This window comes from Brachypodium distachyon, chromosome 4 (genome assembly GCF_000005505.3).
Source record: "Brachypodium distachyon strain Bd21 chromosome 4, Brachypodium_distachyon_v3.0, whole genome shotgun sequence".
NCBI classification, from domain to species: domain Eukaryota; kingdom Viridiplantae; phylum Streptophyta; class Magnoliopsida; order Poales; family Poaceae; genus Brachypodium; species Brachypodium distachyon.
In genome coordinates, this window is record NC_016134.3 from 24,947,377 (window position 1) to 24,971,689 (window position 24,313).

The 24,313-nt window shown below is 43.2% G+C and overlaps 1 protein-coding gene and 2 long non-coding RNA genes across 9 annotated transcripts; 2 read left to right on the forward strand and 1 right to left on the reverse strand.

The window, feature by feature from the left end:
* Positions 1-760: 760 nt before the first annotated feature.
* On the reverse strand, positions 761-9,840 carry LOC100826180 (serine carboxypeptidase-like 19). 4 transcript variants are annotated; one of them, XM_024463059.1, is made up of 13 exons: positions 9,598-9,840; positions 9,354-9,499; positions 9,071-9,270; positions 8,860-8,962; positions 8,694-8,729; positions 8,467-8,573; positions 8,251-8,334; positions 8,010-8,165; positions 1,764-1,835; positions 1,540-1,661; positions 1,347-1,460; positions 1,130-1,175; positions 761-1,045 (listed from the first exon to the last, which is right to left on the reverse strand). In XM_024463059.1, the coding sequence occupies exons 1-13, from the start codon at positions 9,762-9,764 to the stop codon at positions 962-964; spliced, it is 1,437 nt and encodes a 478-aa protein (XP_024318827.1). In that variant the 5' UTR covers positions 9,765-9,840; the 3' UTR covers positions 761-961. The 4 variants fall into 4 exon arrangements, with proteins under 4 accessions (XP_024318827.1, XP_024318826.1, XP_024318824.1 ...); XM_024463056.1 differs by lacking the exons at positions 761-1,045; positions 1,130-1,175; positions 1,347-1,460; ... (5 more) ...; positions 9,354-9,499; positions 9,598-9,840 and adding exons at positions 5,089-6,295; positions 6,376-6,612 and having other exon boundaries at positions 8,020-8,165; positions 8,467-8,686; XM_024463057.1 differs by lacking the exons at positions 761-1,045; positions 1,130-1,175; positions 1,347-1,460; ... (5 more) ...; positions 9,354-9,499; positions 9,598-9,840 and adding exons at positions 5,093-6,295; positions 6,376-6,612 and having other exon boundaries at positions 8,020-8,165; positions 8,251-8,686.
* Positions 1,861-5,093, forward strand: LOC112272399. The gene is made up of 3 exons (XR_002966145.1): positions 1,861-3,212; positions 3,783-4,214; positions 4,294-5,093. It is a non-coding gene; the product is annotated as an uncharacterized LOC112272399 (long non-coding RNA).
* Positions 9,841-18,635: 8,795 nt separating the features above from the next.
* On the forward strand, positions 18,636-24,064 carry LOC104584582. Of its 4 annotated transcripts, none has more exons than XR_002966143.1 (3): positions 18,636-18,899; positions 19,593-19,684; positions 20,040-24,064. It is a non-coding gene; the product is annotated as an uncharacterized LOC104584582 (long non-coding RNA). The 4 variants fall into 4 exon arrangements; XR_002966142.1 differs by having other exon boundaries at positions 20,053-24,064; XR_002966141.1 differs by having other exon boundaries at positions 18,636-18,777; positions 18,849-18,899; positions 19,593-24,064.
* The last annotated feature ends 249 nt before the right edge of the window (positions 24,065-24,313 follow it).

A 24,313-nucleotide genomic window follows, 5' to 3' on the forward strand; every position in this document is an offset into this window, starting at 1 on the left:
AGTTGGCACCTAAATTTTATGGTCCTTACAAGGTCATTGGCAAGATTGATTCAGTGGCTTATCGCTTGGAGCTGCCACCTCGTGCTCGTATCCATAATGTCTTCCATGTTGGTGTTTTGAAGAAATACCATGGGCCTCCCCCGGATGCGCCGCCTATTCTGCCCGCCATGTTTCAAGGACGCGTCCAGCCTACGCCAGCTAAAGCCTTGCTGCTCGCCTTGCGCGGTGTACAGCAAGTCCTCATCCAGTGGGCAGGACAACAGGCTTCAGTAGCTTCTTGGGAGGATGTTTCCGTCTTCAGGGAGCGCTACCCAGATTTTCAGCTCGAGGACGAGCTGTTTCAGAATGGAGGGGGAGATGTCATGTGGGGGTGCACGTATAGGCGCCGGCCACCTAGGGCAGAGAAGGATCCAACATCTGGGTCAGTTTAGTTAATTTGAGTAATTAAGAGTCCAGATTGGAGATAGAAAAGTTTCGAGGTTTTCCCTACTGTTTCCAATCTGATTAGGAGTTCTATTCCAATTATGTAAGAGTTTAACTTGATCCCCAAGTTTGTAAGGGCTATTTATAGTCCCCCTAATCAATCAATAAAGCAAGCAATCAAAAACTCAAACCCTATCTTCCCCTGCGTCCTAGGCGCCCCAATTCCCTGCCACGGGGCGACGAGGTTACAACCCGTTGAGCACCCTTACTTCCTGCGATCTTCCTCTAATTCCCAAATTCCCTAAACACATGACAATAAATAATAGAGTTACTGGAGTAATAAAAAAATCAGTCCATACAGCCGGTTCTCACAAATTTAAATCTAACAGAAACAGGAACATGTGGCCACACGATCAAAATCAAATGGCCCAAGCAAGTGAATGAAATTTGTGTTGTTCTTTCAGTTGCCCGTGGAATGGACAGACCTTTTCTACTTCTACATCAATTTCATGTACGTGTCAACCTGCCGACACATTAATCATAGTGGCTCAGTGGAAATCCAACGCCTGAACATAGCGAGGCATCTCTCCGGTTGATACTCCGGTGCAGTGTGCCCACCGCCCTGCATTATAGAACTCTTATATTTTGAATTGTTGAACGAATCTATGTGGATTAGACAGTTAGGCAGAGGTAGATATCTTGTTACCTTTAGGGTAGCAAACGTCATGTTATTTGCATATGTTATGGTGAATCTGCAGACAGATTATATCTGAAAATATCAGTGGAGTTCTCCGAAGCAATCTACATACTCCAATTAATAATACAGAAACCATCGGTTGATGGAAGTATCAAGTTTTTTTTTATTTTTTGCGGGCAGGAAGTATCAATCAAGTATTTAAAGAGTCTGATATACAAATTCTTACCCTGCAGACTGTCCATCCAGATGCCAAGCCCTCCATTCATCCACAACAGGGAAGTTGAGCGATCTGACCCAAGACTGTGTACCTAGAAATGGTACAACAGCATCATGGTCTCCACTGTAGAATGAAGATAGATGAGACGCTGGAAAAACTGAAATTTTCTAAGCTATAACCTATTCAACTTATCAGCATTTACCTATATACCAAGGCGCGATAACCTTTTGACGTAATATTACGATGGTACTTTATGCTGTTCTTGATGTCTTCTGAATAAGGTCGATCTCCATCATGGCACCTTAACCATTCCTCCACACTCCCCTAGGTTATTGGCGTGTATATAGAATGGAAGCGCAAGGTTACTTAAATAATGCACGCAAATAACAAAAGAAGAAAATAGTGAGGTGGAAATTAGTAATTTACTTTCTTGATCCCAAGGGCTGCCCGTGTGATGTTGCTGTTTGCCCAAAAATGTAACAAGTAGTTGCAACAGTTCTGTGGATGCAAAAAACTGAATCTGATTCATAAACAACTTTGGTTCTTTTTTGATGTAGCACCATCTTTATATATAAATAGTGGTTACCCCGCGCGTTACCGCGGATATTAAAGAACAATACATCCGCGTCCATGATCAGTGCAAGAATCACTGTAATACTCAAACAGCTTGAGAACAATGCATTGTGCAAATGTAATTAGGGGAGAACACTTTACCATTTGGGTAACATTTTATGAAAAAAACATTGTGCTAAAACATATCCAAAGCAACGGCAGAATTTGACCGCAAATCACAAAGTAGAAAATGAGAACATTAGTCATGTGCGACACCAATCGGAACAATTGCGCCAACCATCATGGCATAGAGTACTGCCGACCGATGCCTTGTACTAATCCATGAGATCGATGTGTGAATATGTGATGCTGCTTGCCGCGTAGCCAGCTGCTCTGCCTCTTGCGCCTTGCAGCCTTGCAGCAGCTTGCGCCGCTCGCACTGACGCTCGCACTTGCGGCAACTCTGTCGCGCAGCAGCTCCCGCTTGCCGTTCCTATGTGATGGACGATGCTGAGTCACCGCGTCGCCACAGCATGCACCGAATCGACCTCCACCTCCCTCGTCTCGGCTTTCCACGGCCTTGGCGCCGCCGCAACCTCCCTCACCAACCACGGCAGAGGGATGGTTGGTGGTTATCGGGACCATGGACGCAGGTAGAATCGGTGGCAAGGGATTCGGCAGGGAAGGGATGCACGGCCGGATTTGGGCTCCGGCTGCTCGTTGGGGCGGGGAAGCGCAGTAGGGGCGGCGCCGGTTGTCGGGGAGGAGAAGAGGAGCATCGGCGACGGCCGGCGGGCCTCAGAAAGGCCGCGCGGGGGAGTCAGACGATGACGGAGCGCCGGCAGGGTCGGGGCTGAGCCCATGGGCAGGGACATCGTTCTGAGGCGGCCGGGGCCGAGCTTGTGGGCAGTGGGGACGGAACTTGGCCGCGGCTGGTGGGCCTGGTGCAGCGCGCGGCGGCGACGGGGGCGCAGCGCGAGCCGTCAACGGCTAGCACATCGCGCAAGGAGATTGAGCAGCCAGCCAGACGGGGGAAATTAGAAAATGTGATGATTAGACACGCTGACGTGGATAGGCTGCATGTGCAGCTTGCTAAATTAACTGCACTTAGAGCATCAGCAGCAAACTACTCAAATGACCCCCTATAGTTATATTTGGGGGTTTTCAGCAAAAATGCTCCTCCAGAAGAACACCCATACAACTACCTAAACCTAGCCGGTCCCCAAATCCCCATCGGGAGCCCCCAGGTTCCTCTGCCGCGTCGGGAGTCCCTATCGCTGCTGCGCCAACGGAATCGGTCCTCTTCCCGCTCCTCCCGCCAAGGTACGTTCCTCCCTTCCCTTCCCTTTCCATTCTCCCTGCACGACGAGTGAAGAGGCGAGCGGCAGGTGCGGCGGCGCTGTCGATCCACGCGAGGCAGAGGGCAGGCGGGATGGGCGGCGGCTGGGGGCAGGGGGATGCATGCCAGCGCGGCCGGGGGCGGGATGGGCAGCGGAGGTCGGGGCGGGAGGGGCGGCGGCAGGGGGCGGGATGGGCGGCGGAGCTCGGGGCGGGATGGGCGGCGGCGGGGGGCTGGATTGCCGGCGGTGTTGGGGAAGGGCCGGGGGCGGGATGACCGGCGGACGAACCTGGGCAGGGGAATCCCGTTTTTTGCAGAGAGAAATAGCAGGAAGAAGAATTGGTTGTAGATAGAAATAGCAGAAGATTTATACATATATGTAGATGCAAATTGTAGATCAATTTAGTTGTTGGTTTATGAGAGCAGATCATACAATTGCTTATATATTTTTATTGTGTTTCAATTGAAAGCCAGAGTCGATCATTCTTTGTTGTTGTTGTTGTTTCATGAGATCAGATCATACAATTGTGACTCAATTGCTTTTAATTTTTTAGGGTGTTTCAATGGACAGCCAGAGTCCTATGGGTCTCTACACAAATTTGTTGAGTGAAGGATACACTCAAGAAGCTTGGGACCAAAATTTGGGCAGTCCATTCCGAGAACAAGTAATGCAATCTCAAGTAACTCCTCCGGTAAAAGCAAACACCAAGAGGACAAGAAACTTCACTGATAAAGAAGATGAAGTGTTGGTGGCTGCATGGTTGCATGCTAGTATGGATCCAATAGTAGGTAGTGAGCAAAAGCATGCAACTTATTGGAACAGGATTCATGAGGAGTATGAATTGCACAAGCCACAAGGAAGTGAGCGCAATGTCAATTCCATATCACATCATTGGTCCGTTGTGAAAGAACAAGTGGGTAGGTTTTGTGGATGTTACGAGCAAATTATGCATAGGCACGAAAGTGGGAAGCCAGAGCAAGACAAGGTAGTTCCCCTAGTTGTTTATTTTCATTGTATGTTCATATGTTTTTTGCAAATATACTAAGACATATTCGCTTGTGCAGATTGTTGATGCTCTCAAATTGTTCAAGTCACAAGATAAGACCAATAAAGGGTTTGTGCTATTGCATTGTTGGAACATGCTGCGTTTTGAACAAAAGTGGTTAGCTCAAGCTGATAGGTCATCTCATAGTAATAAAAAGTAGAAGTCAAGCTCCAATGCAAGTCCAAGTATGTCTACTCCTGGAGTTGATGCGATACACAGTTGACGCGATACACATTGATGACTTTGAAGCTACATCTCCGGTCAAAGCTGGTCACATGAAGAGACCCATTGGGAAGAAGGCGGAGAAAGAGCGGCAACGTCGAGGTAAAAATGTTACCTCTTTAGAAGATAGTAATGTTGTGATGGCTTTGGATGTTCTGTTCTCAAAGAGGACAAAGTTGGAGGAGGCAAGAGATATGGCAAGAGAAACATCAAGACAAGCAAGAGAGATGGCAAGAGAAACGGCACGACAAGCAAGAGAGGATGCAAGAGAGGCATCAAAGGAAAAGCGTTATGTTGGAGCACTTGCAATGGAGCAAAGGAAGTTCGAATTTGAGGAAAGGAAGATGGAAATGGACATCATGAACAAGGATCTTAGTTCGTTGGATGATGACCAAAAAGAATACTACAAGATGATAAGGCGTGATATCATTGACCGGCAATCTAAAAGATCGATTTGACTGTGTTGTTGTATTAAATATTTGAGTATGGACTATGTTGTTGTTTTAACTATTTGAGTATGGACTATGTTGTTGTATTAACTATTTGAGTATGGACTACGTTGTTGTATTAACTATTTGAGGTCCATGGACTAATTCATTAAAATAGTTGCATACATTACAATACATAATATATATTACACCCCTCCATAATGTAAAAACAGTACATGCTAAATAGATCAAGTCGGCAGGGTAACTTTCTTCGGGACAAAACCTTTCCGACTTAGATCCTAACTCTAACTACATACGACTAGGTAGATTGCACACTACATTGCCCCATAAATTTGCCACAGGTGCTCAACCAGGTCATCCTTTAGTTGAGAGTGGACTTGTGCGTTGCGGATGTCAAGATGATTTTGAATGAAGTCTGAGAATTCAGCCGTCTGTGCATGAGAGGGAATAATCTTTTCTCCCATGTTGTCGTAATTGTAGTCTTGGGGACCTTCATCTCGCTCGTCTTCAACTATCATGTTGTGCATGATAACACAAGCTGTGATGATATCATGGAGTACTTCTTCATCCCACATTCTTGCTGGTCCACGAACAATTGCAAAACGAGCTTGAAGCACTCCAAATGCTCGCTCCACATCCTTCCTATGTGCTTCTTGACATTTTGCAAAATATTTATTCTTCTGCCCTAGTGGAGAGGGTATTGTCTTAACCAATGTGGCCCACTGCGGGTATATCCCATCGGCAAGGTAGTACCCCATTGTATAATTGTTACCATTTACCGTAAAATTAACTTCTGGAGCTTGCCCTTCTGCTAGCCTTGCGAAGATCGGGGAACGGTGAAGAACATTGATGTCATTAAGAGAGCTAGGTAAACCAAAGAAGGCATGCCAAATCCAAAGATCTTGTGAAGCAACAGCTCCTAGAATGATTGTGGGCTCATGCACATGGCCAGTATACATACCTTGCCATGATGAAGGGCAATTTTTCCACCCCCAATGCATGCAGTCGATGCTCCCTAGCATTCCAGGGAACCCTCTGCTCTCTCCAATTGCAAGCAATCTAGCGATATCGGCTTCATTTGGAGCTCTAAGATACTCATCTCCGAAAACTTCAATAATAGCTCTAACAAATGCTTTCATACTATCTAAAGCAGTTCTTCCTCCAATCCGAACGTACTCATCTGTAGCATCTGTTGCTACACCATAAGTCAACATTCGGAACACTGCGGTAGCCTTCTGAAGAGATGATAACCCAAGTTTTCCAGCAACATTTTTTTTTCTCACAAAATAGCTATCGTGTTCCTGCACAGCTTTCACTATGCGAAGAAACAACGGCCGAGACATTCGAAACCTGTGAGAACAAAGGTAATTAGTTGAACACTAGAGGAACAATATAAATGCAAGTAAAAACCATATGTACGCATTGCTTACCTTCGGCGAAAATACGAGGAGCCATAGACAAGATGCTGCGCGAAATAGTCTTCGAATAATCTAGCATGCCCAGCTTCAATATCGCGGTTAATTACCTGACGACCCGGCACTGAACCGCGACGGCGTCGAGCATTGAACCGCGTGTTTGCGTCGAGAACTATGGCCACCGTAGCAACCATTAGTTCATGGCCGTCCTCCTCCTCCTCCTCCTCCTCACTCACGTATTGCCAAAGTAAGCTACAACTCATTTTTGTGAGAGGAGGTTGAGAGGTGTGGTAGAGAGTGAATGGACCGAGAGGTGTGATAGAGAGTGAATGGACAATGGATTCAGAGCTCCACATATATATAGACCAAGAAATATATCCATTGGAAATATAGCCGTTGAGAATATAGCCGTTCAAAATATAGCCGTTCAGAATATAGCCGTTTGAGAATTAAATTATAATATTATAGTTTATTTAATTAAATGAATATAAAAATAAAACTATTCGATTTAAATTATAAGCGTTTCAAATATATAATTTCAAGTCAAGTCGTTTGAAATATAGATGTTTTACAAAAACGGTTGAAGCATATGAATAAAATATGGATGAATGAATTATAAGGGGGTGAGATTTGGGTAATCTGCTGGGGAGATGGCAAATTTGGGAAGGAAATCTATAGTAGGGAGTCCCCATATGGAGATTTAGGAAGTCACATTTAGGTAGTCTGCTGGTGATGCTCTTAGTGGGTTTGAACTTTATAGAGTTTATAGATAAGCTGTTAGGTTTTCTGGGTGTTGTCAAAGTATGAGATATATATGTGTTATTTTAATATCTATCTAGTATATATTAACGCAAAAAATACTACAGAAACCATTAAAAGTATATCACTATGTCATGTCGACCCTAATAATATTTCTTACACCACGCTCAAACCGTCACATCAACACTAGGTCTAGAGCGAAGGCCGCTCGATTAAAATTATCCTATACCCATCAGTGCTCAATCCAAGAATTGACTACGGGTGGACAGATTGCACCACGGCAAGCCTTACGTACCATATAGTCATGGTTCAACGTGTCGACCATAATAATCAAGCAAAGTTAAGCCCAATTTTGCCTGATATGAACCACACGCTAGATCATTGCAGGTGTTGATTCAGAATTTGTTTCTCACAAATGGAATCAGAGTGCAGCAAAACAATCACACTCTCAATATTATGAAACCCAATTTACAAAGGCAATTAACCTCTTGTGCTCTCTCCAATTCGCTTTTCCTTTTTAATTATCAGAGCCTTCTTTTTGGAATCCAATGCCAGATTTCCACAGTTATGAATCCAATCGTTTATGAGAAAAAGTTAATTGCAGGGGTTGAAGCCTATAATTTTCATGTGTCAGGGACAACACTCTTTACTCCGCTTTAGTCTAATCCTGGGTCAATGAGCTTTGTGTTTGTCAGATCTCCTTTTTAGCATTGGTAAGATGTACACTCATGCATTTATCCTGACCATCAATGGTGTTTGGTGATTTGAATCTCTAACAATCCCTTAACCGTACACCAAACGGTGTGCATTCGATTATTATAGTTCGATCTTTTTACATCTCAGAAGTGACTTTAGGTTTTTAGCGATGGAGTTGGTAAAGATGGACGTACTTGGCAATACCTTGGGGGACGAGGTGGTTGATGTTTCAGTACTCCAGCAGGTTCCTCCTTGAGGATCTTTCTCTCTGCTGTCCCATCGTTTGGTCTGGGAGACGTATAGATGCACTTCTTATACAGAATATGTGGCCTGGAAACTTCTTGAAGCAGCTGCAATGAAACATCAATTTGTTATTTGGAATATCAAGACATACACAAATTTAGAGGCAGAATGTTCAGTTAGCTGTATCCTTACTCTGTCTAACTTGTCTGAAGCTTGTGCACAGAGCGCATTCTTGGGGTTAGTAAAGCCATCCCCTTCGCAATGCTCCATGATCGTCTTAAGATTGATCACATTACATGCAAGCACATGGACATTGAATTAACTAAATTCATATATGTCGGGGAATTAACTGCAGGTCAATAGGTGATTTAATGGTCAAGAGTTAAGCTGTGCCTGCTAATTTATCACCTCGTACAGTTGATCTGAAATGATTCCCATTCCATGAAGAAATGGCACTCTCGACCCATAATCAAGGCCTTCTTCACCTGTACGCGGGTTACCTACCAGGTAGCCCTGACCAAATTTTTGTACCATTACATGAACTGTTGTCAGATTGAGATTTGAGATCATGCATGGCAGTGTAATTTTCTTTAACATCGATCAAGAAAGGATATCGTGTGAATGTCACGGTCCCTTAAGATTAATAGTCGGCCTCAGTCCAGCTTCAATATCTGAAAATAGCAATAGTGTGCTGAAGATCAACTTGAAAACACCTTTCATATATATTTTTCTTTCGTTAAGTGCGTTATTGTGCAAAAATGTAATAAAACATATAAGCGTCACCGCAGTAATAATATATACCTTCTGAGATATTCTGCGTGAGGAATGGGACAATCTTTCCACCATAGGAGTCTCCACCGACGTAGAAAGGATTCGCGAGGTAATCTTGGTGCTCAGTGAACCACTGATCCAAATGATTGATAAACACAAAAGTATATTAACTACTAACAACAATGAATAAAAAACATCCATGTTCTCTCGATCTCACCAAGAATACCAACAGGAGTAGTACCTTGTTGAGAAACTTTCTGAGCTGCAGAGAAGCAGACACATCTCCAACATCATATCCTTTGGGTTTCTCGGAGAAAGAAAACCCGGCGCTGACCGGCGAATCGACAAACAAGATACTCGCGGCCTTCGTCCAGGAGTAGGGATGGTACCGTAGCCGTGGCAAGGTCCCGTCGTAGGGCTCCGCGACGAATTTCAACGGGCCTGCAAGAGCAAACAATTGCGGCTTAGCTCCAGAGAATAGATAGTGAAGTCTGGGGAAGTCAATAACGAGACTTTTACTGAACCTATCTCGAAAAACAAAGCGTTGAGCACGGTGCAGCGGTCGCCGCCGGTGAGCCAGAGGAGAACCGGGTCGCGCCGCGGGTCGCCCTCCGACTCGATGAAGTAGTAGAACAGCTCCGAGCCGTTCTCCTCGTCCACGGCGACATACCTGAAGCCAACGATCAGTTAAAAAGGAGCTGATAATCAAACCAATGCACTTGCGATGTTATCAGAATTCTGAAGTGTGTGACTGAAGAGTTAAATTACCCGGTCTCGAGGTTGAAAGGGAGGGGGCCGTCGTAGCCCGGGAGGCTGGAGACCAGCGTCGGAGCAGAAGCAGCCTCGGCGGAGGAGAAGAGACGGGAGAAGAAGAAGCAGAGGAGGAAGACGAGCCGTAGAAGCATCAGTGGCAGGGACACCACCTGCGCATCCATGATTTTTCCCGTTCAATATTTCGCTTAGCTCCAATGTTCAGATCGACTTAAGATGCACATTGCGATGATTTGTTTCAGGATTTTTTTTCTAAATATAATGGCTGCCGAGTTGTGTTGGTTGATCTGTTTTAACAGTAAAGTAATGCATAGAATCACGTCCTTAATTAAAGGATGTGTTTTAGGAATTGATGGAAATTTAGGTAACTAACCAACGTTATTGGCTAATCCCATCAATCACGTCCTGACCCTGATTGGTCACTTACCAACTATAGGTTTCGGCCCCTTGTAGCGCAGCACTATAAAGAGGAAACCTTGGCCATTCTCACAACACGGTTCACGTGAGTTTTCGCCGGCACTAACGACCCTACCGATCTAGGGCGCTGTTAAAGCTACAGTAAGATCGTCACCACGACGCCGGTCACCGGTCAGTACCGGTATCGGCCTGAAGGACGCCGCTACCTCCGACCTACGGCAACTACGGCGATGGCCTCCTCGTCCACTGGACGTACGGTTAATTTTTCCCTGAATCTCTTTATTGTTAGTACTCTAATGCTTACCAGTGACTCGAAAGTTAATCTTCTTGATGCAAATAATCTAACAATGGTATCAGAGCCATCACTGGTAGTTTAGAGTTTGTATTCTGATTAGGGGATTAACCTATTTTGTGCTAATGATGCTTAATTAGTTTCTGTTAATGCTAATCTTGTATGATTAAGATCTAATTAGGGTTAAAATTAGCACTGTTAATCTTTTTCATGATAATGTTGATCGGATTAAGTTTTGTCGTGGGATCATGGGTTCATGCATGTTCGGTTAGCAAGAGAATCTAAAAGGAGGGGAATCAATCAAACGACAAAACCCAAATGAAATTCCCCAAATTTCCCCGAACCCTAGAAAGTAAATTCCCCAAATTCCCGAACCCAAATGTTTAAACAAAAGATTTCGGGATGAATGTTTTTACCTTATTTCGAGCGAGCTGCAACCTCATGGACGACGACATGCATGGCCATGGCCTCGTGCACCGCGGGGGCGCCTATCCTCCCCTCGGGGAGGAGCCGCATGGCAACCCCAGCATGCGAGGGCGCCGCTGCCGCCACCATGTTGCTCCGGCACGTGGGAATGGCTCCCTCGCCCGCGAGCAGAAAGCCGGTCGCCACAGGCCTCCTCACCGCGGCCTCACCACCCAAAAGGAGCCGGCGCCGGCAGCCCCGCTCGACGGAGGAGCACCGCCACCGCGCCGCAAGGGCCGGGCGCCGAGCACCACGCCTCCATGGACGCCGACCGCGAGCCGGCGACTTGGTCGCCGCCGCTGGGTCCGGGAAACGCGGGGGAGGGGCTGCGCGCCGCCATGAACGCCGGTCGCGAGGTCGGTCGCCAGCGGCGGCACCGTCTCTCTATGGGATCCGGAAATCGTGGGGAGGAGGAAAGAATCTACACAGCGGCTAGGGTTTCGTGGGGTATTTCCCTTGTGCGACTAGGGCAAGATGCTGACCGTCGGATTTGATCCGACGGCTTGGAACGCTGCGGGAATGAACGTGGGCCTTCAAGCGGGTTTTTGGGCCACATTCACGAACGGGCTTCGGCCCACGTTAAGTTAGCCCGCGCTATAAAAAAAATGCTTCCGCTGTGTTTATGCGCGGGGATCGTTATGGGCCAGCCCAGTTTGGCCCAGTTTACCACTAAAGCAAAGTTTAATGTTTTTCTATTATTGCACTGCATTTCTAATGTATAGAATGATGTTTAAATATATTTTTGCACTGTTAATTAATGGAAAATGACCCAATTTTTTTATCTTGCTGACTGAAAATTGGACATGTAATTATTCTACACAAAGTTGAACCAACAAGATATTTTGTGTAGAATATTTTATTTGTTTCGTGTTGTACCATTTTAGGCATCAATTAATGATTAAAATGCTAATGTTTAAACTTGATGTCTATATTGGGAATTTTTGGCTCTAAATTAATTCCGACCAACGTTGTTTTAATTTATGAGCCATTGCTCATTATGTCAATACAATTTTTTCGTCATTTCTGCCCAACGGTGATATGACTTAGAATTGTATACTCTTGTATGTTTATTAATTTACCAACGTAAATTTCTATCATGCAATTTTGACTTATATTTTTCTTTTCATTATTATGTTATAATCACAGCTGCTGCCTCATTGGGTTATGACAACATTGAAGTACTGACGGGGAGCAACTTCCAAACTTGAAAGTCCCACTTGGAAATGAGTTTAGGAGTCAAAGGACACTCGATTATGCCCTCAGGGAGGATAAACCTACACCTTCAGCTGAAGATGTGGCAGGGTACGATGACCTGATAAAAACTTATGAAATAAAACTGGAAAAATGGGATAATTCAAACCATGTGGGTTTCCTTGTAATGAAAACTTCAATCTCCCCTGATATCATCGGGGCAATTCCTGTAAAGGACACTGCTAAAGAATTTCTTAAAGCAGTGGAAGACCAATTCAAAAGTTCTAAAAAGGTATATTCTCGAGAGCGCTCGAGCAAGCTTCTTGAGAAGTATGTGATTGAAGGTAATGTGAGGGGTCACATCTTGAGGATGGTAAATGCAACTTCAAAGCTTAAGGCTTTGCAGTTTGTCCTTAATGAAAATATCCTAATCCTCTTGATTTTGGAGTCCCTTCCTCGAGAATTTGATCAGTTTAATTAAGATCAATTATAATTCTCTAAAAGAAAAATGGACACTCGTGGAACTGACTCCCAGGGTTGTCGAGGAAGAAGAGAGAATTATGAAGCAAGGAAATGACCAAGCCTTTTTTGTTGCCTCTTCCAAGAGGAAGCATGAAGGTGGTCAGGGATCTTCCAGGACCCAAAAGAAAGTTTTTGTCCAGAAGGATGCTCAAAAGGCTCCTAAAGGAAAAGGTCATAATGCCAACACTTCTGCTAGTGTGGAGAAGAATGCTTGCAATTTTTGCAAGGAGATAGGCCATTTCCGGAAGGACTGCCCCGGTTTCCTTAAGTGGATGAACAAAAGAGGTAAATATGAAATTACTTTCGTGGATAAATCTTTGTATATTGATTTTTCTTGAAATACATGGTGGATTGACTCAGGTGAAACCGTTCATGTTGCAAACTCTATGCAGGGATTAAGTTTGATCCACACCATAAAGGCAAGAACAAGAAGCATTAAAGTCGCAAACGGGAAGGAAGCCGATGTTGAAGCTGTGGGATCCCTCACATTGGAGCTGCACACCGGCTTTCATCTACATTTGAATAATGTCCTTTACGTACCTACATTGAGTAGGAATTTGATTTCAGTTTCTTGCTTGGACGATATTTCTTGTTTGGGAATCAACAATGCGTTATCAAACATTGTAATAATGACGTTGGCCTCGGTGTCAGACGAGGCAAATTATATATGTTAACTATTAATTCGTCTATTATGCATGTGAGTGATGTCAATGTTTTGAATGATGATTGTAACGCTGAGAAGAAATGGAAAAATACAAGTACTTCTTCGAAATCGTGGCATCGTCGCTTGGGCCACATTTTGAGGGGGAGAATGGAACGACTTATTAAAAATGAAATTGTTCTTCCATTAGACTTCTCAGATGCAGACAAATGTCTTGACTGCATTAAAGGAAAATACGCAAAAACGATTAAGAAGGGAGCAACAAGAGCCTCACGGGTCCTCGAATTAATTCACACTGACATATGCGGACCCCTAAATATTAAGTCGGTGCATGGTTTTAATTCATTCATCACATTCACGGATGATTTTTCCCGTTACGGATATATTTACCCCATACGCGAACGATCTGAAGCTTTGGACAAATTTAAGATATTCAAAGCCAAAGTTGAAAATCAGTTGAATGAAAAGATCAAAGTTGTTCGGTCTGATCGTGGGGGAGAATATTATGGAAGGCACGCTCCTTAAGGGCAAATTTCAGGACCTTTTGCAAAATTCCTAGCTGAGAATGGGATTATTGCCCTATATTCAATGCCTGGTGAACCTCAGTAAAATGGTGTGGCTGAGCGCCGCAATCGCACCCTTATGGACATGGTGTGAAGTATGCTCAGTCATGCAAGTTTGCTAGTTAGTCTATGGATGGAGGCTTTAAAGACAGCAGCACACGTACTAAATCTTGCTCCAACAAAGTCAGCACCCAACACACCTTACGAGATGTGGACGGGAAAGAAGCCGAGCTTGAATTACCTACATGTGTGGGGCTGTCCCGCAGAAACAAGAATTTTCAATCCACAACTCAAGAAATTAGATCCGAAAACGATAACATGCCATTTCATTGGATACCCTCATAGGGGAAAGGGATACCGTTTTTATTGTCCGAATCACACCACAGAATTTGTGTAGACTAGACAAGCGGTGTTTTTTATAGGATAATGAAGTCACGGAAATAAGGGAAATTAATCTTGAGGAAAAACGGGTATATGTTCCATCCCCCGTTGTCCAAAAGATTTATTTGCCAATACGGAATATTAACGTGACACACAATGTTGATCCTGATATTCATCGCTCAGGCTCTCAACCACATGGAGATCCTGAAACGGAAGAAGGTTCACACCCAAATGGAGACCAAGAAGGACCACACCCAAATGAAGACCAAGAAGAAGCAAATGAGGATCCCCAAGTAGAAAATAATCCTCAAGAAGAAAATGATCCTCCTTCACCACCACCTCTTTTGAGAAGATCACAACGTGAAAGAAATAAAGTCATCCGACAAGATTTTGTCACTTATATAAGTGAGGATGTAAATATTATAGGAAAGGTGGAGGATCCATCCTCATATAAGGAAGCCATTAAAAGTGAAAACTCGTCTGAATGGGTAACTGCCATGGAAGACGAGTTAAAATCTATGGACACGAATAACGTTTGGGACTTGGTAGAAATTCCCGATGGAGCTAAGAGGGTAGGCTGCAAATGGGTCTACAAAACAAAATATGACTCCAAAGGGAATGTTGAAAGATTTAAGGCAAGGCTCGTCGCAAAGGGGTTCACACAGAGGAAAGGAATCGATTATAATGAAACTTTCTCTCATGTGTCATTCAAATATTCTTTTAGAATCTTTATGGCATTAGTAGCTCATTATGATTTAGAGCTACATCAAATGGATGTTAAAACGGCATTCCTAAATGGCGACTTAAATGAAGATGTTTACATGACTCAACCGGAAGGTTTTGTGGTGGAAGGTAAGGAACATTTAGCATGCCGTCTAAAGAAATCCATCAATGGCTTGAATCAGGCTTCAAGACAATGGTACCTCAAGTTTGATAAGATTATCAAAAACTTTGGTTTTACGGAAAATGTTGTGGACAACTGCATATACGTAAAATTTAAAGGCAGTCGTTTCACAATTTTAGTCCTGTATGTGGATGACATATTGTTGGCATGTAGCGATAAGGATATGCTACATGAGACTAAGAATTTTTTGTCATCTAATTTTGATATGAAAGATCTCGGTGAAGCCTCATATGTCCTTGGCATTGAGATTCATCAAGATAGGTCTAAAGGCACATTAGGACTATCACTGAAAGCATACTTTGAGAGGGTACTAAAGAAATACAATATGCATAAGTGCTCTCCCTCACCTGCTCCTATAGTCAAGGGCGATAAGTTTGGGACATTTCAATGTCCGAGGAACCAAATTGAAACTGATCAGATGAAGTCGGTTCCTTATGCTTCAGCTATCGGAAGCATCATGTATGCACAAGTATGTACACGCCCTGACTTATCATTTGTAACCGGGATGCTTGGCAGATACCAATCAAATCCAGGACCAGACCACTGGAAGGCCGTAAAGAAAGCCTTGCGTTATATGCAAGGTACTAAAGATTACATGCTAACATATCGGAAGTCTGATAACCTAGAAGTTATCGGTTATTCAGACGCCGATTTTTCCGGGTGTGTGGATAGTAAGAAATCCACGTCAAGTTATATATTCACACTCGCCAGGGGAGCCATATCGTGGAAAAGCTCCAAACAAAGTTGACTGCTTCATCTACGATGCAAGTAGAATTTCTGGCATGTTGTGAGGCCACTGGGCAGGTTGTATGGCTAAAGAATTTTATTTCCGGACTTAAAGTGGTTGACAACATTTCTAAGCCACTGGTATTATACTGCAATAATAAACCAGCAGTTTTCTATACAAGTAACAACAAGTCAAGTGCTGCTGCCAAGCAAATTGACATCAAGTATCATGTTGTGAAAGACAAAATCGAGGATCAAACTATTAACGTCAAGCATATAAGTACGACACATATGCTTGCGGATTCGCTAAATAAAGGCTTACCACCCAGTATTTTTCGTGAGCATGTTGCCGGCATGGGACTACTGGAGGCCTAATGATCCTGGAATTTTGGGGACCACTAAAAGGAACCACTCTCAATAAGAAAAATGTTATCTTTTTGAAGCAGGCTGATATACTATAGGTATTGAGTTTCAGAGGCATTTCATCGGTCACTGTAAAACTTTACTTTGGTATATTATTCCTGCGGAAAAGGACAGATGTGTTAAACCTAACGATCAAAGGGGAGAACGTTGGTTGATCTGTTTTAACAGGAAAGTAATGCCTAGAATCACATCCTTAATTAAGGGATGTGTTTTAGGAATTGATGGGGATTTAGGAAACTAACCAACGTTAGTGGCTAATCCCATCAATCACGTCCTGGCCCTGATCGGGGGCACTTACCAACTATAGGTTTCGGCGCCCTGTAGCGCAGCACTATAAGAGGAAATCTTGGCCATTCTCACAACACGGTTCACGTGAGTTTTCGCCACCACTAACGACCCTACCGATCTAGGGCGCTGGTGAAGCTACAAGAAGGTCGTCACCACGACGGCGGTCACCGGTCAGTGCCGGTATCGGCTTGAAGGACACCGCTACCGCAACTACGGCGATGGCCTCCTCGTCCACTGGACGTACGGTTAATTTTTCCCTTAATCTCTTTATTGTTAGTACTCTAATGCTTACCGGTGACTGGAAAGTTAATCCTCTTGATGCAAATAATCTAACACACGGATCAGATAAAGAAATGAGACGACGTGATCACCAATGCATCACGAAATGTATAGTTTATCGGTGTCTCGTGCAGTGCTTCGTTTTCTACAGTACAAGATTTTGTGGGATATGGGGTGACAAATTTTGTCAGGCAGAGATATGCTGATGTCTGATGCGTGGGGGAGGAAGGCAAAAGTCTGATTAGGCGGTCCAACTTCTTTCTGGTTGAGTACTTCTACGTGCCTATGTGCGACGCAACACAAAGGCTGTGGATCAAACCATTGTGTGGCACGTCCTACCAACATCGGTCTTTTTTTTGTTTGAGTAAATATCGTAAGACACATAGTTTCTGACGAACTCTAACATAGAACTTCACCTTTTGCATTTTTTATCACTTACCCCGTACTTTTGGACAAAACTGTATCGCAAAACCCGTAATCCCGTTGTCAACACGGCTAACAGCGTTAGTGACATTGGGACCCACCTGTCGGCCTCAGACACTAAAATTGGCTTAGCTAGTTCGGTCCGGTTCGGTTTTCTCTCATTTTTCTGCCGGTTCAGGTGGGTTCGGGCCTGCTCTGTTCTTCCTTCTGTCCTACACCCTCGCCCACACCACGTGGACTCCTGGCGGCTCGTCGTCGTGGTGCCCGACTAGGTTGGTGCCGGCGGAGAGTCGTCCCATGAGCAGAGGACAACAGCGGCAAAGGAGGAGGAACAACAGCTGCTGTACCGTGTGCCGGTCTTTGACCCCGCCTTCAGCAAGTTCTGCTCTCTGCCCACGCCGCCGGTTGACAATTGTTACACCGTGCAGGTCTCCATGACCTTGTCAGGCTATTGCAGGGAAGATGCCACGGGCAACAACAACGCCTTCGTGGTGGTTCAAGCTCTTTGCCTGGGTGTGCCCGCCCCTGGCCCGCGTCTCTGAGCAATGGTTCTCGCTGGAGCTGGAGATTTGGTGGGTGCGGGCCAGCGATCCTCCTGAGGCGGAGCTGGTGCACCTTTTGGGCCGCTGCTCTTCTTCCGCCTCACGCTTTGCATCCGCGGCGGCCGCTACGGGCAGGCCAGCCCTCTGTCCATTGACCTGCTTCGCAACGAGGAGCTCCCCGATAGCTTTGCCGGTTTCGGGCCGACAGACGTGGAACCGAAGGAGTTCCGGGCCAACAAATGAGAGAAAACCGAGCCGGACCAAACTAGCTAAACCAGTTTCTGTGTCTGAGGCCGACAGGTGGGCCCCAATGTCAGTAACGTTGTTAGCCGTGTTGACAGCGAAATTACTGGTTTTGCGATACAGTTTTGTCCAAAAATGTGGGTTAATTGATTAAAAACCAAAAATGTGTAGTTTTCTGATACAGTTCGTCAGAAATTAGGGGTTTTGTGATATTTACTCCTTGTTTTGAAGGCACTCGACACAGACTCTAAGAAATAAGTGTGTGAGGCCAGTACAACAAGAGGATAAATTTCTCGGGTGAGACCCGAAATTTGGTCTGTGGGAACTCCGACTTGCGCGGCCGGACACACCACCGCGAGCCTAAGCCACTGCACTAGCCGTAGTTCTCACCAACATCGGATATTAGTACTCCTCCGCTCCATGTTAATTTGTCAAAATATTACATGTATCTAGACGTTTTCTAGACACAGATACATCCATATTTGGACAAATTTGACACAATTAATATGAATGGAAGGGAGTATCTTTTTAAGCGAAATACGCGGCCTCTATTAGTTTTTTTAGGAGCATTTCTCATGTACCTTGGGCCTATTCTAACGAGCCTTGTACTTGGGCCGCACCTGTCTTGTGTGCATTATGCTCTGGACCTGCGTATTGGACCTGGACGCCTGGCCCGTAGCAAAGGAAATGGCAGTGGAATCAACAGGAAGCATTTCTTATTTTGGTGCACTGCAGGCGAAGGCAGTAGGGGTTAGAGGTGGGCTGAGGTTGCTCGTCGTCGGGTTGGGGGGTATATGCTTGTCGGCGTCTGAGATTTGCACACGCCTTGCCTGAGTTTTGCTCCGCCCATAGATGTGGTTCGTGTCCCCAGTTTATATCTGCTGATTTTTGGCTGATTTGATACGGGATTTTTGGTAGATGATGACAGGAAGGGAAGGCTTCATCCTCTTTCGTGGATTTTGGTTTGCGCTGTGGTGAGGTGAGTTATACCGCTGTATCCCTCGCCGAATTTTGTGTGGCTGTAGCGAGCGAGGCGGGCTTGCGGTAGTGTTTTGGTTGTACTGTGTTTCTAGGTTGCTTTGAGTCTGAAATCCTTGAAATTAGGCTGAATTAGATATGTTTGGACATCTGCTTGCATTGCCCCTCACCGGATTTTTGTGGGTGATCTGGTGCGAGTGATGCGCGGCTGCCGCATTGAAATGGTTGTACTCTGTTCTAGGTCGTCTTCGAGTCTGAAGTTAGAGCTGCAGTGAATTGGTTCATTTGTCCCTTTGATTATTTTTTTTGATGATTTCATGGTTCATCTGCCCCCATGATGACATGTTGTTAGTAGTACTGTTGGAATGTGTAGCTCTACTGTCTACAATGGATCTCATTGCCTTTTCAAGTTCATACGTTTTTATCATCTGAATTTCATTTTTGGTCATTTGCAATGGGTGTATAGTTGTAGGCAATAACTGTAAATGGGATAAGGGATATGCACTTCACATGTCTTTTAATGTGTGTTATATGAGCTTATGGTCTGCTATTACCCTGACTATATGAAATCCAAGCATGTAAAGCTGATTTTGCTCATCGTTTATCATCAGTTTTCTAGTGATAATTTATTTTTGAACTAATATAGCAACATTTTTTTTCATCCAAATTTCATTGCCATTTTCTGGTTCCATAGGTTGGGCTAGTGAAAGTGTCATTCTGTTATATATATTTATGTTCCTGTTGGTCGCAACCTCCAACATGGTGGCCATGTCCTTGCCCAACAAGGTGAGTGCAGCTCATGTTAGATTATTCGCTTGCAGACCTACAGGGAAGTATGCTCTTGGCAATAGAAGCTGTAGTAAAAGTAACATTACAAATATGTAAATATTACTCCCTCTGATCCTAAATTCTTCACTCAAATTTGCCCAAATATGGATGTATCTATTCTTAAAAAGCATCTAGATACATGTAATATTTCGACAACAATTCAGGATCGGAGGGAGTACTTGGCAATTATTGGTCAATCAGAGGCTCAAGTCTCTTCAGATGTTGGTCTCACTCCCGCAGCCAATTGGCACATATTGTCATTTTTGCTTCTTGGTATTTAGCTTGCTATATATGAAAGCTAATTTGGTTGTAGCTACTATATGCAGGATGGAGAACTTGCACGACATCAAGTGTCTATGCTGCTGTTTGTAGCTCTTTCTTTTGGTATAGGAATGTTTTTCTTCACTAAGATTTTTGGGACTCAAGTGCTGACTGGTAAGTTTTTTTAATCAAGTGTCTATGCTTCTGTTTGTAGCTCTTCCTTTTGGTATAGTAATGTTTTTGTTCACTGAGATTTTTGGGACTCAAGTGTTGACTCGCGTCACTGTTTTAAAGTGTATGGAAAACCTGAATTTTGTTCTTGAGTATACAAGCTTGCCGGCATGTGTTCATCAGTCCACTTGTACATGTAATGTTTCTGTTCTCTATTCTTGCATATTCTTTTTCCACATTCGTCTTGCAGATTCTTTGTACATACAGTTTCTTCATAGCAATGTGAGAATCCTTGTTCCTTTATCCACAGTAAATTTGTCCGTATCTGGATTTTGATTATCAGACTCTTAAAAGAGTTGGGTGGCAAAAAGGGAAAGATCCCTATTATCTTCACTTATTAATATAGATTCTCCACCTGCATAAAGTTCTATTCATTTATAACATGGTATCTCAATATGGCCAAGCTCTGGTTACAAAAAAGGTTCCATGGAATGAGCAGGTATGGGTTTTTGAAGAGATGAAACTTCCTTGTCGGTCTATCTTCTGAGCTAAAGAGTAAAAAAATTCTGCTGAACTCCCCGTGGGAGATACTTCAAAGGCCAGCAGGAACTGGAGCGATTTTCAGCTCACTGTCATCAAATAAAATTTTGGACGCACTAAATACAATGGGCATAGAGTATGCCCAGGTATGATCATGTGCCGTTGACCGAATTTTCCCTCATCTCACGCTTCCCTCTCACTTATTTACTTCTTATTGCGTTGAATTATTTGTTTGAAATTATGGAAGACTCCACATAAGGTATGTTTTGTTGGATGAAATATACATTGCCTATTTGAAATTCTGGTTACAGCTAGTTACTTGACTTCATCTTGCTCTGCAATCTGCAAGTCGAAACTTGTTCTGCTAAACCACAAAAGTAAGCATGCCAACATTTCAAATCTTTGCCGTAAATTCTGGAAACTTGTTCTGCTGAACCTCACCCTGTGCAAAACCGAACCGAAAACCGAACCGAAAGTTCGATTTTCTCGGTTTTCGGTTCCGGTTAGCCAAACAGCTAACCGTATCGGATTCAGTTTTTTAGTTAGAAACCGATGGTTTTGGTTAAACCAAAAAAAACAGAAACAGTGAATATAATTTGTACGCTGTGGTACTGGACAGACGTGATGCATTATCCTAGTGGTCTGCGGTCTCTTCGTGATGTGAATTTGAGGTCCTGTGTTCAAATCACACTTCCCCCATTTTCAGTCTATTTTTTCCGGCCGGCTGTAGGAATATGGGTGGATTCTGGGCCAAATGGCTGTGGACGGGCTGAACCTGAGACCGATTCAATACAGTGTGTATGCCTCTATAAATGGTTCTATGGAAGTAAAAGTTGGAACACTTCTTTTCATTGAAACATGTATAAAAATTTGTGTGTCACTCAAAAATTCGTGTCAACTTTGGTTATAACCGAAACCGAACCGTATTTATGTACATAACTGTATTAACCGAAGTATACAAACCGTATTAACCGAACCGAACCGAAGAACCGAACGCACACACCTGAGCTAAACCACATAATTCTCGGATGTTGTGATGCGCCGCCGCTGGTGGCTGCTGCCGTGTGCCATCCCCGTACTTTGATCCTGCGTTGTCCCTGCTGTTGTGCTGCGCCAACTCGCGCTTGCCGCCGTCATATAGTTTTTATGTAAATTGCACTTGCCAGGTATAGTTTTTGCAATGTCTCATCAATGCAATCATGTTGTTTCTCAAGTTACGGTATCATACAGTCCTCTACATGCAGTTCTTAACATTTTTACCTCAACTTTTCGCCAATTATTAGCACATCTGCTTATGAAACTTGTTTTTGGTATTTCTTTGATCAGTTTGCGAATAATCAGTGTTTTGTACGTAGATTTCCCATTATTGTTAATGCCTTGTTCTCTTGCATTTGCAAAATTGCTGCTACTCCATCTGTGGGTTAGATAACTAATTTGGATTCACCTCTAGCTAGATCGACACGTGTCTAATTGGCTTGGCACACAACAAAATTTTCTTTATACCTTGTACGACCAATGATAGATCAGAAATTGCGGTTCTTCTAATCATCAATTTGGAGCACTGCTATGCAATTCAAGCGTTCGTAAATTGCAATTGTATTTTGTTTATGCTTGTTCTTGATAGCAACAATGCAATTGATTGGAAATATATATTGAATTCTGCGTTTCAACCTTTGTACTATGCTATAAATGCAAGCATACTATTGTCAAGCAGCAATAGCACTTCCTCATCTACATGGTTCAGTTTTTGTAAAAAAAAACGTTAACCAAATCTTATAACCCCTTCTTCAGTGTCCAATTCTGGTTTTTTGCAATTGCAGTTCCAGGTTTTAAAATTGCACTATTTGCACTGTTGCAATCCAACTTTTCGTATAATTATAATATCAAATACAATGGGATTTCAAATTTGAAGTACCTTTTGCATATTCTAAATATAGTCAATCCCCTGATCTCCCAGACTTGTTAGTTTTGGAGGTGTTGACTGCATTTTCTGGTTAAGAGGTGTTGACTGTGTGTTTAAAGCCTGATCTTCCAGCTAACTGATATGGATACACTAAGAAGATCAAGAGGTGTTGACTGTGTGTTTAAATCCTGCATAAATTTAGATGAACTAGTTACAATGAGTCATTTAAAAATCAAGTGATCATTGATGTAGCAAGTTGGTGGCAGTAGTAGCAGGGTGCTATGAACAAATTTTTGGAAGCAATTGGAAACTTTGAGATAAAGAGAGATAACTGTAGAGGTCAGTATTTTATGTGGTTTTGTTAGTATAGATAGAGGGATAACTGTAGGGATCATCGATGTAGTCAAATGCATTTGCATTTGTTTAATACACGAATTTGATCCTATTATGTTTGTTGCTTCACTTTGTTAATTTTGACTTTTGTTTTTGTCGTGTAGATTGATCTACTTATGATGTATGGATAGTTTGGTGAGGGAAGGCAGTTTTCCTCCAATCAGCAATGAATAGGTACTTCTTTCTCTTTTGCCTTGCTGTGATCTGTTTGTTGATGTTATTTTTTAAACTGAATTTGCATGCACTTTAAGACTTGCAATCGAGCATAGTATGAAATACAATTGCAGTTGTGTAACACTGGAATTGCATGTAGCCTAATATGCGCAATCAGGTTTCTTTTGAATTGCAATTGCACTTGTTTGTTGCTGAGATTGCACACTAGTAATTCTCAAGGCTGTATTTTTTGCCGATTCTGATTTTGTACATAGGCTAAATCAGTCTCAATTGCATGTAAATTACTATGCGCAATCGGGGTTCTTATGAATTGCAATTGCATTTCTGTGTTTATGGGATTGCACGCTGTAATTCTCAATGCCGATTTTGATATTTTTTCCAGCCACATGCCCAATGGCTGAATCTGTCTCAATTTGCATGTAGATTACTATGTGCAATCCAGTCATGAATTGCAATTGCATTTGTGTGTTTCTGGAATTGCACGCTAGTAATTCTCAAGGCGTATAATTTTGTCGATTTTGATTTTTTGTCCAGCCATATGTCCAGAGGCTAAATCAGTCTCTTCTTGTCTGAAATTGTCACTCAATTGTTTCATTACCGACACATGCCTTCGTTTTTTGTTGGTGTTTGTTTCTTTATCTGTATGTTTTCCATAAAATGAGCAGGTGACTGTTTTAATCTCAGAGAACAGGCGTCTGGTTTTTTCTCAGAAAACAGACATCTGCTATATAGACAGACCCAAAAAGTAATTGTCCGACGAGATGGATATTGAGACCCTTATCAATGACATTGCGTCTTGAAATTTAGAAGGAAAGTTTAGGTAACAAGGCTACAAACCATTTTAATATGAATATTGCTTTTGATGAACTATAAATATGTATTTGCGTTCATAAACATATATTCTATCATTATTTTGATGCTTATATTAACAGCCCAAGTTATAGTTTCGCTCTGGACCCGAAAATCTCTGGATTGACACTGCTGGAAACTCATAATGGTCTAAAGTGAAATATCACCACTGAAAAAATTAGACTTTATCTCCCTCAGCAAACCATAATGTAGTGGCTAGTTGGATATATGATGCATATCAATATATAGATCTGTTCTTAATTTACAACCCAACTTGCTGGAGGCTTGACCGTTGA